At 49.0% G+C, this 15,564-nt stretch overlaps 1 protein-coding gene and 1 long non-coding RNA gene across 3 annotated transcripts in view; one reads left to right on the top strand and one right to left on the bottom strand.

Moving 5' to 3' along the window:
- Nucleotides 1-8,553, bottom strand: part of CADM3 (cell adhesion molecule 3) — a 30,807-nt gene extending 22,254 nt beyond the window's left edge. For both annotated transcript variants that reach the window (XM_035009903.1, XM_035009904.1), the window contains exon 1: nt 8,338-8,553. In XM_035009903.1, coding sequence (XP_034865794.1) covers nt 8,338-8,419 — 82 coding nt within the window. In that variant the 5' untranslated portion in view covers nt 8,420-8,553. The remainder of the gene's footprint in view (nt 1-8,337) is intronic.
- LOC118013959 overlaps nt 1-15,564 on the top strand; it is a 40,451-nt gene that overhangs the window by 7,438 nt on the left and 17,449 nt on the right. The window lies entirely within an intron of this gene.

Raw genomic sequence — 15,564 nt, 5'->3', positions numbered from 1 at the left:
GAAGACAAATGTGTTCCGCTCTGCACACCTACACTGCTCCAGGCCCCCTCCCTCAGTCGTAACAGTCTCTTCCTTTCACTTTTTTCACTTAAAAATGTATTTTCCAGAGGGTGGCACATTGTTCAGTTAGCCTTACTTTGTGCCTTCCAGGGGGACTTGAGCGCTTTGGTGAAACAGACACATTCTTCCAAGCCTACAGACTTCTTGGTCCTCACAATGGGGACCCACAGATCTCCTGTTCTTTTCTTAAACCTTCATTGAGTACCTTCTCTGAGGAGGGTATATACTCAATTTTTGTTCTCCACGATACATATATATTCCAACCTAGTCACCCTCTTTCTCTCATTTAGCATGTGTCCCTCAACACACATGACACACTACAGTTTTCACTATTCATATCTCTGTTTTTATTCTTTTCTGACACAAACACACAAGCTTTTCTTATGACCCAGATACAGAGCCCTTTTCCCCAGCCCATTATTAGTCAGAACCCCTTACTTCCAGAAAACCATATGGCTTAAACTCAGAGATTTTCCCCAAAGCAGAATTTAGGTTCTCTCTTCTGCTCAGACTCCCCAGGAGAGGGACAGAATCCTCTCCCCTCCCAAGGGCTGAGGCTCAGGCCATCTGTCACTGACACTGGACTCCAGGGCTTGGAAACCAGGAGAGAGTTGGCATGAAGCAGCAGTTGAGGATAAATGAGAATATGTGAGGCCCAGGGGCTTAGTGGTGGTAATTTTTATATTTGTTTGAGATGATAGGATAGAGATTAGAGGAGAAAACACATAATACGTGTTTAGAAAGATTTCATCCTTAGTAATTAGAGTAAGAGTTAGTAAGAATGAGTACAATTGTCCTACTGTCATTTTTGCATTTGCTGAGGGACAAATGATTAGGAGCAGATGGCAAAACTGGCCTTTCGTTTCATAATAAGGGAAGAACTTGGCTCTAGGCTCTTCAGAGGTTGACCTAAGCCATGCTAAGTCTCAAGTTACTTGTCATCAATGTATTTATTAGAGTCTTGCTGGGTTTCTAAGAAGTATCAGGTATTTAAGTCAAAGACTCCAGAAACCAGTTCACCCTCCGGAGCTTTTTACCCCAAGGTTTTGGCTGGAATTCTAGAATCAGGATTGGAAGCAAAGAATCGGGGCAACAGAAGAAGACAAGTAAATGTAGGAAGCCAGGATTTGCATAATCACAATGAAATCTGGTATTGGAAGTACTGGTTCCCCACTCTGCCTGGCTAATATCTGGGATTATATGAAGGAAGTGCAGAGCTAAGTAGTGGTTAGGTTAGAGATGAATGGCTGAGATAGCAGCCTTCATTTCTTGTTCTTTTTTTCCCCTAGGGCAAGGTGGTGCATCTGACCTTCCTGACCCTGAACTGGAAGTAAATGAGTCAAAGGTGCTTATAATTAGCAATCAATACACAATTAGTGCAGGTCTATCTGGGGTAAGGAAAAATAAATCCTTAGAGAAGACTACATTTTAGTTCTTTATATTATTTAGCTTTCTTATCATTCTCCTGGAGATTTCTAGGAGACAGAGAGAGAGGTTTAAGGAATCCCAGAGGGAAGAACTCAACTCAGAATAATGATACAATTTTGAAAAAAAAAATGTTGGAAACTCTGCATTAGAATCCTTTCTGAAACATGTCTGCTGTCCGTGAGAACAGGGGGCTCAGGGAGATGAGTAGATAGGAGATACTCCAGCTGTTACTGTAACCTAAATTCTGTCTTCCTGAAGGCTCACTCATGGAGATAAATCACTTCCATTACCTGTCCTTGAGGAATGAAGTTTCTCCTTGTTTCACATGAGGAGATGGAAGAGGGGCCCTGAAAATTCATCCTGGAAGCTCGCCTCCCCAACTAGATTCTGCTGTAGGTCATTCACCAGTGTAAACCATTATAAGAATGATTACTAAGAAATTGATACGAAATCAGCACTTAGGGGAAATCAGGATTTAGGGGAAGATAAGCTTGTGTGGTTTTGATTTGATGGGAGGAACAGGCTGTCTAGTCTCAGACTGGCAGGGGCTGAGCATTCTCGGCTCCTTGCTGCATTTGACGTCATCAGTATTGGCAGATACCCCAAAAGAGTAGCAGAGTCCAGTTTAAAGATGCGCCTCTTGAGATTTGGCCAAGGACTTGGACTCTGGGATAAGATGGTTGTATTTAGTTCTGTACAAGATGGTTGTAAAGATGGGGGACGTGAGTCAGGGTTTTGATATTTGTTTTTGGTGTCTCTCATATATATTAAATTCCTCCCTTACCTATTCGGATAACCCATCTGTATATAGTCTCTTTGTATTTACTTCTAAGGTTGAGGGAAGAGAGAAAATAAGCACCATGACAGGACAGTTTGAGTTGGTTGTCAGGCTCAGAGTGGTGTTAAGAGGGGGGTACTTAGCAAACTGAGGAGGGCACATTTTTGTATTCCACATTTACAGGGCAGATGCGGTACTACTGTATATGAGCAATACTGTCTTAATTGAAAACAGGACCATTTGTAGTTCTGTTTATCGTTTATGACTCCACATATGGCAAAACATCCAGTTCTTCTGAGGCCATCTGAGGTCACTGAGCATTTCAAACAGCTCATCTTCTCAACCTCAGTTTCACCTGCTCGTTCTGTCCCCTTCCTACAGTTGTTTAGATGGTCGTGACGACCTTTTGTATCTATATCTCAAGGTTTGTTCCCCTCTTCCTGGTGGAGCAGGTCAGGGATCATAGCCAAGATCATGCGTGTTTGTGGTGAGGGGAAGGAGATGCACCTTAGGAGAGGTGGAGACTTGGAAGTTTGGAGGGAGAGCAGGACCACGGAGAGCAGCAAAGAGAGCCTGGAGTGGCACGTGGGGTTAGCACCATGGAGAGCTCAGGGCTTCAGTTCCTTCCTCAAAAAGCAGAGAGGAACAGGGATGATGGGTTAAGGCATCCAGCTCTCCAGAACTCATACTGAAGGCAGACATCAGGACTTCTGTTAAGATCATGCTATACCCATCACTTGCTCTAAAAGGCCTCCTGAAGTCCTTTGTTTGAACCTGCCATATATACACCCAAGATCATATAAAAAGTGAGGACCGTCACCAGACTGAGTTTGTCAACGTGAGCCTTAGTAATTACGACAATTACCTAGGTATTAGGGGTGGTGGAAGGGGTTTTAATTTGCCACAATCAATTATGAATAAAAGTATCTTCTAATGAGGGAAATAGTGCCTGTGTCCCCTCAGAGACACTAAGGCACGAGAAAGCCAAAGTGTCTTACCATCAGATAGGGTATGAGATGTATCAGAGTCAGGGTGCCCAGAGGCACCCCAAATTGCCATGAACAGTCCAGTCTTCATCATGTATGGGAAAGAGGAATGGATCATGCCTCTTAAGAAGGCATTTGTCTTCAGGACATTAGTTGGGACATTTGGTCGGTCTCTTTACACTTAGAGAAATTTTGGTAAAGGGACAAATCTAGTTCTCTCTCTAGTACTTGTTGCTTCAGTGAAGAATATGTAGCTTTGCTAAGCCTCTATTTTGCAAAAGTCCCAACAACTTCATGTGTTCAAGACTCTTGAAAGCTAGGCTTCTCAGTGTTAGAAGGGATGGATCTCCTTGTTATAACAGGGTTGGATTGGGTTTTTACTTGGGTTATAGGAACCCTGAGCACCAGCTGCTTCTGACCTTGTAAAGAATCATCACTACTGCTGATCCTAGAGGAAGAGGCAGGTCTTTGGCCCCAGAGACTTATTCTTCTCCATTTTATACTTGCATGGAGTGTTTGTTCTTAATTTGACTGAGTTTTTAGGGACCTGAATCTTTATCAGATGGCTTGTTTCTCCGGGCTCTTTTTCTGATGGTTTGTTTCTCTCTATCTCTTATAAGCATTCCCGTGGGGATTGCTGTTCTCAGAGTTTATGGATAGACCTCTAGGACATGACCTCATCCAGGAAACAGAATGTTCCAGTATATGGGCCTATAGCCAATGGTTAAACAGGAAATGTTAAATTTTAACATGAAAAATGAGAGGAGGAGATATAATTACCAAAACTTTCTAATGCCTTGGGGATGTTTCATTCAGTGGTCAGTAAGGAGGTAGTCCAGGCCACCAGTTGCTTTCATGGAAAATCTGGAACCTAGGTTACCAGCCTTAGGTGACATTCTGTCACTGAGAAGCAGATGACAAAGCAGGGATCATAGAGCCAGTGTGCAGTTACTGGAGTAGGAAATGACAAAGACTGTGACGCCTCACAGCCACCCCCCCCCGGGGGGTTATCTCTCTGGTGATAACTGTGAAGATATCAGTCCTAGCATGTGACTTAAGGACAAGCAGCTTTTGATCCCCTTCTGCATATTATGTGGACCTCAAGGGAGTAGTATCAGCGAGGAGTACCGACATCAAATCTCAGGATTCACAGACCAATGGCACAACTCCCCGATCGCCTGTTTCAAAGTGACCAGCGCACCAAAAAAGATGCCATCTGTGGAATTTTATGGCTGCAGAACTGTGAGTCACTCTCCAAGTGAAGAGGGAATGTCTCCAACAAGGCACTCTTGAAATTAGACTTGGGTCTCCAGTCTTCCTCAGTTGGAAGAGGAAGGAAAGAGAGCATCTGAGGGCAGCGGCCTAGCTCCCTTGCTGTCGGGTGAGACCAGAGGACCTCAAGCTGCATGTAGCAGAGGGCCCAGGCGTCAAGATTGTTTGGGGGGGGCGGGAAGAAGGGTGAAAGAGCCACAGGTCTGTCTTCTCTCTTTCAAGCAGGTAATTCTCCTTTGATCTGTTTTACTTATGTGATAAAGGAATTTCACATTTTCAACACTAAAAGTGAGAAAACCACCATCCTGGTCCTGAAAGAAACTCCTTCGCCCAGCAGTGCTGCCTAGCCCCGGGGAGAGCTTGGGGCAGAGGCTGTGGTGGGACTCTGATGGCCAGGGGACGTGCCACAGCTCGGGCCCCTCATCAGACAGACTGGTTCTGCATGGAGTTCACGAAGCTCTGCCATACCAGCGTCGCTCTGAAGGCCTCAAGTCCTCGGTGCCAGGAAACACACGTCTATCCTTCCCAAGGGCTACAGCTGCACTGGGGAGAGCACGGTTACAGGGACAGAACGGTTACAGCTGCAGGGAGGAAGAAACGGGATGGAGGAGGCCTGCCAAGCAGACCCGTGGGCAGCTCTGGAGTGAATGCTTTCTGGACTTCTCCGGCACATTGGGCATGAGCTCTACACTGGGCACCTGGCCAAGGGGCTGAAGAATGGACGACAGTGGACAGAAGGTCATTGGAAAGGGAAAGATATTCATGTGTCGGGCAGTGCGGTACAAGGTTAAATTGCTACAGGCTGAAGCAGAGTCAGGCTGTCCACCCATCCTCTACACTTGGTCAGCTCACAGGGTGCGGGAAACAACTTGAGAAGCAGAAGAAAGAGCCCAAGGAAGGCTGGTCACAGTGTTGAATGCCGAGCTGCTTACCAGAGATTACCAGAGAACACATTAAGTTCATAGGCCTTGTATCTGCCAAACCTGGAGTTGCCAGCTTCCGCCAGGATCAGTGGAGAAATGTGAGAGGGAAGGAGCAGGTGGCAAACTGAATGTGCAGACGGGTCCCGGGCCTCCAGCCACAGCATGAACGGTTGGTTCTCATAGCGTTTCCCGCGCTTCTGCAGCCTCTCAGTCCCTCTTCAGCCTTATGAACCCTCCAAACGTGCTCTACTCCGGGGAGCTCTATGTCCCAGCAGCACATGCTGTTTGTTTCCCTCCCTCTGCCTGGAAGTCTACCACACTCTACCACACACCATAGACCACTCAGGCATCCCTGTGTTAGGGAATGTTGTCCTCACGCTTTCACACCACATCTCCTTGTTTTGGGCAAACATCACCAGGTAGGCTCTGCACTGCCTCGCTCCCTGCTGGGGGACCCAGGCCACATCAGGGGCACCAGACCCACCTTCTGCATGATCCTGGTCAGAATGGTCATCAAGACCACCATCCATGAGCCTCAGATCTATGCGACTACCTCCCGCATCAGAGCTGGCCCTCTTAGGTCCAGAAACTAAGAGGTGGAATTAATTTAGAGAAAGACTGTGTGGGGCTGTATGTCTTGTACATCAGTAAGTCCCAGGACATTGCACATCAGACGTATGTCTACTATCTAGACAGATAATACTCTACAAGGAAAATGAGGCTTCATTTGACTCTTCCTTGGGAACAGACCTCCCTCCCCATCCTTGACGTCCTGACCTCTCCTCTGGAAATTCTCCATTCCAAAGTTAGTGCCTTGTACTCTTTCCCCCCAGCACTGCTGGGATGTGTTTATAAATGTGAGGGCAGAGGGTTTCTCTTCCTCTCAACCTGACACCTGAGGAAGGGCTGGGCCCCCAGATTGAGGGCCAAGACAAAATACTGTGTTTGGTGAAGAAAGACTTGGCTAGTATACAGATTTACTCTGTTCTCCAATGTTTATGTCCTAGGGCTGAAGAGCTCCCAGCTTTCTGGGGTGACTTCCTTCTGTGTAGGTCCCAGCCTGGGGCTGTCTGTCCCCACTCCTGAACAGGTGCAGTTTGGGTCACACTGTCTATGCTGAATACAGCTAGTGGGATGAGAAAGCCAGGGGCTGCGGATGAAAGTCAAGGCCTGGTAGAGGGTCATTACTGAGACACATAGAGCCAGCAGTCTCTCCTTGCCACATACCTAGCTGGCCCTCGGGACTCTCCTCACCTCCTCAGTGAGCAGGGTCATGAGTGTAATCCTCTGGGGAAGGGGGATTCCACGGAGGGGAGGGGCCGCTGTCTCTGTGGTGACTTGGGCGGGGACTCCCTTTGGGGTGCTGATGGGTACAGCGTGGAAGGAGTCAGCCAGCCAGCTATAGAGAGGGGATCCCCAGCGTCCTCATACCAACTGAAGCTCCTTTATCATGATGGAAACAGGGCTGGGGGGGAGGAGGTCAGGGGAGATGGAGCAGTGATTCCTCCAGCACCCTGACTCTTCGCCTGTTTTCTTCCAATGAAATTCTTTACATCATCCTCCCCAGTTTCAACCCCTCCCCTCTCCACCCCCGCCCCGCCCTGGCCCTGTGCCCATCCCTGCTGGCCACTGGGTCCATAGCCCAGGAGCCGCCTCCCCTTTCTCCTCCCTTGCGGTTCTTTCTGTTTTTCGTTGGCATCTGTCCGGGCATAGCCACCACCCTCCCTCTCACTCTCCCCACATCCCTTTGCTCCGCAGAGGTCCTGTCCCCTCTCCCCCTAACGCCGCCCAGCCCTCCTCTGACTGGGCGGAGAAGACTGAGGATGCATTCCGTTAGTCCCTCCACTGCCTGCCCTCCCGCCTCAGGGGACCTGAGGCTCTGAGCCGTGGCTCTCTTCCTGGGCTCCCTACAAACTGTCCCCCGCCACCCCATGAACCGTCAGCAGCCTTTAAGAAAACCGAGGGGCCCCCACAGCGCTGACCTACATAGCTGGGTCCAGGGCGGGAGGGGCTCTTCCCCAAGTCCCCTCGCCCTGGCCCCGCCTCCCTGCTCCCCCCACTCTCTTCCTTGTCTCTTCGCTTACAGACCCAAGAAGGCTTGAGTTCCCACCTGGGGCAAAGGGGACCAGGCGAGCTACCCCACCCCTAATCTGGCAAAATCAGTGCTTAGCCCAAGACAGCTTTGGGTTTTCTGGGCATCCTCCTTCCCAAATATCTTGATCCTTCCTTTTGCCCAACCTTCCCCCACCTCCTCCGCTCCTGTCTGGGCTTCTTTTCCCAGCTGCTGCCACCGCTAGGGATACTGCCATCCTGGGGCCCCCCGCCCTGTGTTGTTGTTTTGCTCCAAGGAGAAGCCCCCCCCTTGCCCACGCCCCCCTCGGCAGCCTCACCCAGGCCCCCTTCCCTGCCCACTCGGAGCTGCGCCGCGGGTGGGGGCGGGCGGGGGGTGGGCAGCGGTGTTTGCATGCAGCAGTTTGGGGGGTTGCACTGGCTATCCAACCCCTCAGACACATACACGAACCCCCGACACACGCCCTTACTGAAGCGGCGACAGATCTCACTCCGCCCCCAACACACACTGACACAGACACACACACAGATCCTGACACAGAAGCACCGACACAGACGCGCACACCCAGACACGCACCCGGACAGCGGCACGGCCGAGCGAGCCCGGCGCACACGCACACAGCGCGGCGTTCAGCGGGCGCGCCGCCGGCCACCCCGGCCCCGCACCGCCGCGGATGCCCGGGCAGCGCCGCCCGGTGCAGCGGCCGCGGCGACCGAACCCCGCTCCCGGACAACGCCCGCGGGCTGCCCGCCCCGCTGCGGTCGCAGCCCCCGCCCCCGCCCCCCCCCCCGGCGCCGCCCCCCCCCCCCCCCCACTCACCGTCCTGGGAGAGGTTGGCCCCGCCGGGCGCCCCGCAGCAGGCCAGGAGCAGCAGCAGGGGCAGGGCGGAGGGGCCCCCCATGGCGCGTCCCGGCCGGCTCCCCGCTGCGCGCCGGCGAGCCTGGGTCCCCGGGGGCGGGGGCTGGGCGGGGGGTGGGCGACGACGCTGACCGACAGGGCGCCCCGAGCCGCTTCGGAGCTCGGGGCCGAGGCGGGAGCGGGAGGGAGCCGGCGCCGCTGCAGTCGCGGGCATTAAATAGGGCGCTCGGAGCAAACCATTCGGTTGGAGGTGGAGGGGGGCGACGGGGGGCTGGGCCGGTCGCGGGGGGCCGAGCTGCCGCATTCCCCACGCCCCCCGCCTCCCACACCCCCTCCGCGCCCTCGTGGCGCCTTCCAGCTTCTCCCCCGGGAGCTCCGCCAGCCGGGCGCGGGTGTGGAGCCGAGGGAGGGAGCTGGCTCAGCAGCGGGGCCCGGCGCGCACCCCTCTTAGGCTTGGGTGGAGGGAGGGGACCCGGGCAGGGCCTTGGGCCAGCTGGCGGGAGCGGCCGCTGCAGGCCTGGGCAAGGGCGTGCCCACTAGCCCGAGGCCCTCCAGCCCCGCCCTCCCTCCTTTGGCAACTGGGGAACCCCATGAGCCCCGGGCCCCCTATCAAGAGTGTTGCCCAGCGACATCTCCCCATGGGTAGCCAGTTACCCTGAGCGGTTCTCCTAAACACACACATCCCTAGCTCCTCTGACCCAAGAGCCCCGGGTTATCTGTCCAGCAACAATGTGTGGCCCCAGGCAACTTCCCTTGAAAGGCTTCTTTCAGCAAACCCCCAGGCCGTGGGAATCAATGTTTTCCTCAATCCCTTGTTTAAGAAATGACTCCCCTTCTAAAACCTGATTCCACTTCAGACTCTTGCCCAACCAAACAGCCTACAAAGCAACTCTGTAGTTTTCCCCCTTAATCCTCCTTATCCTCCCTTTGCTCACAGCCCTTCCCCCCAGTATTTTTTCTTCTTTCTTAATCTTCCAGAGGAACTTGTTCTTTCTTCTCAAGTTCTAGTAAGTAAGACTCTTGGGTGAATGGTCTGATCTGCAGACCCAATGGTCTGATCTGCAGACCCGCGAGAAGATGCCATCTTTAAGGAGCCATGCCTCTGTGGCTAAAGCAGCGCTTGTCCCTGAGGCCAGATATAAGATGAATGAGAGAAGCAGGGCCTTTGCACTTGCTTTTAGGTCAAGAGTCCCAAGGCCCTGGGGTTTGCTGTTCTGTGTGATCTGTGTATTTCTGGAAGACTCTTGGTACATCTCAGAAAGGGAGTCCTTGAAGTCAGTTTTGCTCAACCTTAGCTTTTGGGTATACATTCCTAAATCTTAGGCTCTCTGAATCAAAGAATTTTAGGTATATAAGGATTCTTTACAAACATTTGGTACAACCCCTTATTATACAGGTGGCAGCTGAGGTGATAGGGGCTTAACTGCCCATCTAAGGTTACACTGACAGTTAATAGTAGAAAACGCAAGTGGTGGTTAGGACGTGGGGCAATATGATCTCTGAAGTATCTTCCAGTCCTGTGAGCCCATGCTTTGTCCCTGCATGATGGATTTGGGTGCATGTCTTCTAACCTCTACACCAGTCCCCTTTCTGCAGTGAGACTGTGCCTCACCATGAGAATCCTTCGTGTTTGGTTCATCTTTCCCCTTCTCTGACAGGCTTTCTCGGCCCTCTGTGATGGACTTAACTGTCTGCCACCTCGTAGTTCAAGGACAAGGATGTGGGAAGTACTCTGTAATCGGGAAAGCTCTGTATCAGTGTTAGTCACTGATGGAGAGGCCAACGAATATTCTCTGGGAGGTTCCTTCAGGATGGTCAGAATGCTGCCCCACTGTTTTCTCTGTTTCTAGAATCTGTCTGTGGTCTCTGGGGGAAGAGCTCTGCCTGCCTCTTGCGTGTTTTCTGAGCGTCTGGGTAGTTATTTAGAATTACTTGCAGAAGTTTTTGGCCACCTTGGGCTGTCTGACCTGCTTGCTTTCCTATATTTCAGTGACTCCAAAACATTCTCTTCCCTGGGGCTCCCTGATGTCTTAAAATCTCTGAGAGATTAAAATGGAGGGGGGAGTGTGGTTGAAGGCTGTACAGACCAGGATGCAAGAGAGAGAGGCCAGAGAGGAAGATCAGGCTTTCTGACAGTGGTGGGACCAGGTGGTATGAATTTAGTCCTACAGAGAGAAAGAAGGAGTGGGTGTGTTTTCAGAGAGAATGGGGCTTCAGAAGGGAAGGATCAGGCTCTCCTAGCTAAAGGGTCTTGATGGCTAAAGAGTATTACCTTAGGAGGTAGAAGAAGCCTTAGAGATCATCGGAGCAGGCTTAAGAGAGGACAGGTCACTGTTGCAGGAGTGAGAGGAGCTGGGCGGGATGGGACAGCAGGATAGGGGATTAGGTCCCGAGCTCCTCTAACTAATCATCTTTTCTGTCTGCTGCTCTGCCGTGATCCCCTTCTGCCTGTCCTCACGTAATGCTGTAAGGCCTGCTGGTCGCGCCCCACCCTCTACTGTAACCGCACAGGAGGAGGATCAAGGGTGGGAGGAGAGGGAGAGCTGTTTTGGAGAGACTATTAAGAGCTAGCAAATGAGACTCTGGAATGCTCTTTTCCTACTGGCTCCTTTTCCCTTTTCTGCATCATCAGCATCAGTTTGACAGCACTTTAGGCCCTGGGAATAGGAAGCAGACATTGGCTTTTAGAATTATAGAATGAAAGAGTATTAGAGTCGTAAGCAACCTTCAAGATTACCTAATCAATGCCCCTTGTTGAATGGATGAAGAAGATGAGGCTCGGAGAAGTTGACTTCCTACGATCACACAGGTGCACAGTAAAGGGGTTACCCACGCTGGATAGGGAGGCAGATAATCCCCTCGGGAGCAGGAGGAATAAGGAGAATCATTGTCAGTACTTCTGAGCAGTGTACAGATTGAGGAATTGCTCACTCCTGCGTGTCTCTGAGTGAAAGGGTAGCTTCTCCTGCAGATGTGGATGTCTCTATTGGGAATAACTCCTTGCCTGTAATCATTCTAATGCCCTTTGTACATGCATGAACACCCGGCATCTCACTCCTATTCACTACGAGTAGAGTTTTTGCAAAGCAAGACTGACCTACAAGGATTATCCCCATCATTTAAATAGGTAAGATAGAAGTATCCATGTTGGATTGTGATCTCTGTGGTTACTTTCCACTCTAAAATGCTGTGACACACAATACGCCTTTCCAAGAGACTTGCACAAAGTGTGGAGTAGGTTGTCTGTGGGATTAAAGAGCTGGTGGCTACAGTGGAGGCTGGGTGTCGGGGGGAAGCCGAGAAGGAGATTGGAGAGAAGGCGGGTTTTGGCTCCTGGATGCTCCTGTCCACTCAGCAACAGCCTAGGGAGCTGGGGGTGTGGAATGCGGTGCTGGGCTGGATGCAGCTGTGTGGGCCCTGGGCATTCCTTTCCCCGTGCTGGTCCTGCTCCTGCTCAGGATGGGAGGGGGCCTCAGCCGAGCCCGGTGAATACTAGGTATCATTCATCCAGGAGGGGGATGACTGCACCTGTAGGAAACAGCTCGGAAGACTGGGCTCAGTTCTGCTCTGGGCTCTAATCCTTCTCGTCTCTATGACTTTTCCTTTATCAGTGAATTCTACATGGGTTTCCACATTGCTTTTCTCTTTAATTTTCCAACCCAACTAAACCAGTACTCCTCATACTGCTTCCTTCTTCCATTATCCAGTTTTAATTAACCCCATCCTTAATAATCACCTCTGTGTGCATTTTAATTCTAACCTTAATTGAATTCTAATTTCAATCCTAACCCTAATCTATTACAGACTCTAACTATTAATCCTAATACCAACCCCAATTTAATTGTCAATTTGAGCCAGCATCTTCATTCTAACCTGCTATGAGCTAGCAACTAGGACAGCAACATACATATGATAAATATGATCACAGGTACCATTTGAGAATCCGACGTTTGCCACATTTGGCACTGGGTACTATACGTGCAGAGCATCTCATTGAGGGACTGGAAAGTACTTGAAGGTGGTTGGAATTATTAGCTGCCTTACAAATATGAGGAAACAAAGGCTTAACGACATTATGTCATTTGTCAGTAGTGGGTCTGAATCTACTAGTTAAGGCCCCCTTGAGCTTAAAGCCTGTGCTCATTCCTCTTTCTGCCAACAAATACTTTCTGATCAACACTTTCCTAAAATCCTAACTAAATCTGACTGGAATGACTTCTAAAATACTGAGTTTCCCAAGAGTGTATTATTAGTTTAGGGTTTTTGTTTGTTTACTAAATAGTGGTACAAAATAGAAACCAAACAAATACACCAACAAAAAAGCCCAAATCTCCCCACCCAGAAACCCCACTGACACTTTAAAAACATGAATGTATTTAAAAGTTAAAATAATCAAACTATAGAAAGAAACAAACTGAAAAGCCTCCTCTTCCTTCCCAGACTTACTGAATTCCAACCCCCCCACCTCGGGCAGGGGGGACATTGTTGGCATTAAATTTGCCCAGCAACCATGTCTCCCACAACATATCAGAACAGCAGATAAAGTCAAGGTCAGTACCTGTCCATGAAATCACCCTAGGTATATATATGACTTAGGCATGAAAATCGCTAGACAATTTGAATTTATGATTAACAGTAACTGTTAAAGGCCAACGATATGCTAGATGTTACACAAAGTTCTTTCCAGTTAGTATTCCTTGGGGTGCTCCCAAGCTTTCTGGACAGCGTGCCTTATGCCTGCTGTACAGACAAGTGTGATCGTGTCTGAGCCTCAGGTGGAGATAAAGCCTGGAGACGCCAAATGACTGGCCCAAGAGCACAGAGGTGTGGCAGAGAGATCCAGATTTCAGATACACCAGATCTGTCTTAGCCCAGAGCCTAAGTGTTCAGCGCCCGGGTTGAGCCAGGAGACTTGTTAGATAGAAGAGGTCATTTGAGCTTTGTTCTGCAGGAGGGAAGAGGCATTGCTTGACATTAGAGAGGAGGATGACCTGAGAGACTGTGGGAGGACGCAGATCAATCTGGGAGGAGGCAGTGCAAGGGGAAATGGAGCAGGACAACCCAAGCACAGAGGGGAATGAGCGCAAGGTGCAAGTCATCGGGGATGGAACAAATATGAGCTGAGACTGGGGATAGTCTTTGTGATAAATTCAGGCAAATATAAAATCATGCAATAAGTGTGTGTGCCACTTTGTTTCAGCGACAGGCTGATTGATGTATTTCGGAAAGACAGTAGACACACATAATCACCTGCGAACAAAAATATCCATTTTCGGTTACATGGGTATTTACAGCCTCTCCAACGAATATCCCGGCTTCCTTCTCCTTGCATTCTGTGCTCCACAATATTAAATGGCTTGTAATTCCCCAAACACACTGTGTTGTTTCATGCCTCAGTGTCTTTGCACATACTGTTTCCTATACCTGGATTGCCCATCTCATTAAGCCTGATGAAACTGGCGCTTGTGTTTATCTATCCAAACTTTGATTAGGTGCCGCTGACTCTGTGAAGTTTTCTAGTCAGAGATAATCACTCCTTGCTAGGAGCTACCACTATAGGAAATATAACCTCCCCCTGTTATCCTTCTTTCGTGGTGGCGCAAGGGTTTGTCTGTGTTTCTCTTCGCTAACTGTGAGCTCTTTGAGGGTAGCAGTGATATTTCACGAATCTTGTTATTCCCAGTGCTTAGTGTCGAAACAGAAAATTAGTAGATTCTCAGTTAATTCTACTGCATTTAGCTGAAACAGCATATTTATAAACACAGAGGCTTGACGAACCATTTTTCTTCAGAAGTACATACATGTATATAACCAACCACATTTCACTGGCATATTCCCTGCAGTTATGTATGCGTTCAAGTAGATACAATGTGTCCAAAATAAGTTGAATGATTCTAATACACGTGTACACGTATTTCCAACCACTTATTCAAGATACATTTTTGTCATTCTTGGAATTGACTTGAGAGCTTGCCACATCCTTTTGCATATCTTCAGTTGTGGAAATTTTCATCCTTTGAGGATGGCTTTTAATTTTGAAAATAGCCGATTGCCCTTAGGATCCAAGCCTTATGGGTAAGTGGTGGCTCGTGTTGGGTAATACAAAAACAGGATTTGGCTGTGGGGTGATAGTAGATGACTTACAGTTTGACAAATATGGTGGTTCTTAAGGCAGTTCCCGAAGAGGAGTTCTAGAAAATTTCTGAGCAACGGCATTCTGGTCTATTTGTTAATACAAACAAAATTAAGATAGCGTGCTGTCATTTTGTACTCACACCTGGTGGACATACTTGCGTGGATATAAGAACACAAGAGATCGTATGTCCAAGAATAGAACTTTCTGGTCATTCTTTCATTCGTTCATTTGTAGCTATGGAGTTTTTATGTGCCATGCACAATGCTAGTTGAAATTGGGTGTTTTGACCCAGCTGTTTTGTTGCAATCTATAAAAAAAAAAAAAATCTGTAAACCCCCAGGTTTTATTTTTTTCAATTACAAAATAAAATGATCAGTGGATGTTCTTAACCCCATCTCCAATCTCCAGCCCAGTTTTGAGCCTTATTTTATCTGTAAGGAAATATACAAAAGTCAGGGATAGAATAATATTCAGGGATGTGAAATACTTGGTAATTAAGACTAGCCTGGCAGTAATGGTTTGCTTTTTAGAATCATAAGATAGGAGTGAATGTTAAAAAATGCTACAACAAAATGTCAGTGTCTGGTGCTGGGCTCTTGAGATGAGCAAGTCTGAAACTAACCTTTAAGGAGCTCAGAGTCCAGTAGGGAAAATAGGCATGTAAGCACATAATTGCTACACCATGTGATAAATACTGTGGTGCAATTCCAAATATGGCCTGTAGACTCACGGAAGAGGCAGAGATTACATTTGTGGGAAACGTTAAGGAATAACTGGGAGTCAACCAGGTACAAAAAGGATGAAGGCATTAACAAAAGAGGGGAGAGTGTATGCAAAAGCAGGAAAGCTAGAAGCAGCCCCGCCGGTTGTCACTAGATTGTGAAAGGAATTTATGCCAGAGATAGCTCCTAATTCTGCAGACCAGGAGCCAATGGAGGGTTTTAAACAGGGAAATGTCAGTGCTGGATTTGCATTTTAGAGCGATAACTGTGACAGTAGTGGATGGATGGACTGGCGGACACATGTCATTTGATTCAGAAGGCTGACCCTTC

Source organism: Mirounga leonina, unplaced genomic scaffold (assembly GCF_011800145.1).
Source record: "Mirounga leonina isolate KUSES-001 unplaced genomic scaffold, KU_Mleo_1.0 Mir_154, whole genome shotgun sequence".
In the NCBI taxonomy this organism is placed as follows: Eukaryota; Metazoa; Chordata; class Mammalia; order Carnivora; family Phocidae; genus Mirounga; species Mirounga leonina.
This window is presented reverse-complemented; position numbering and strand designations above follow the sequence as displayed.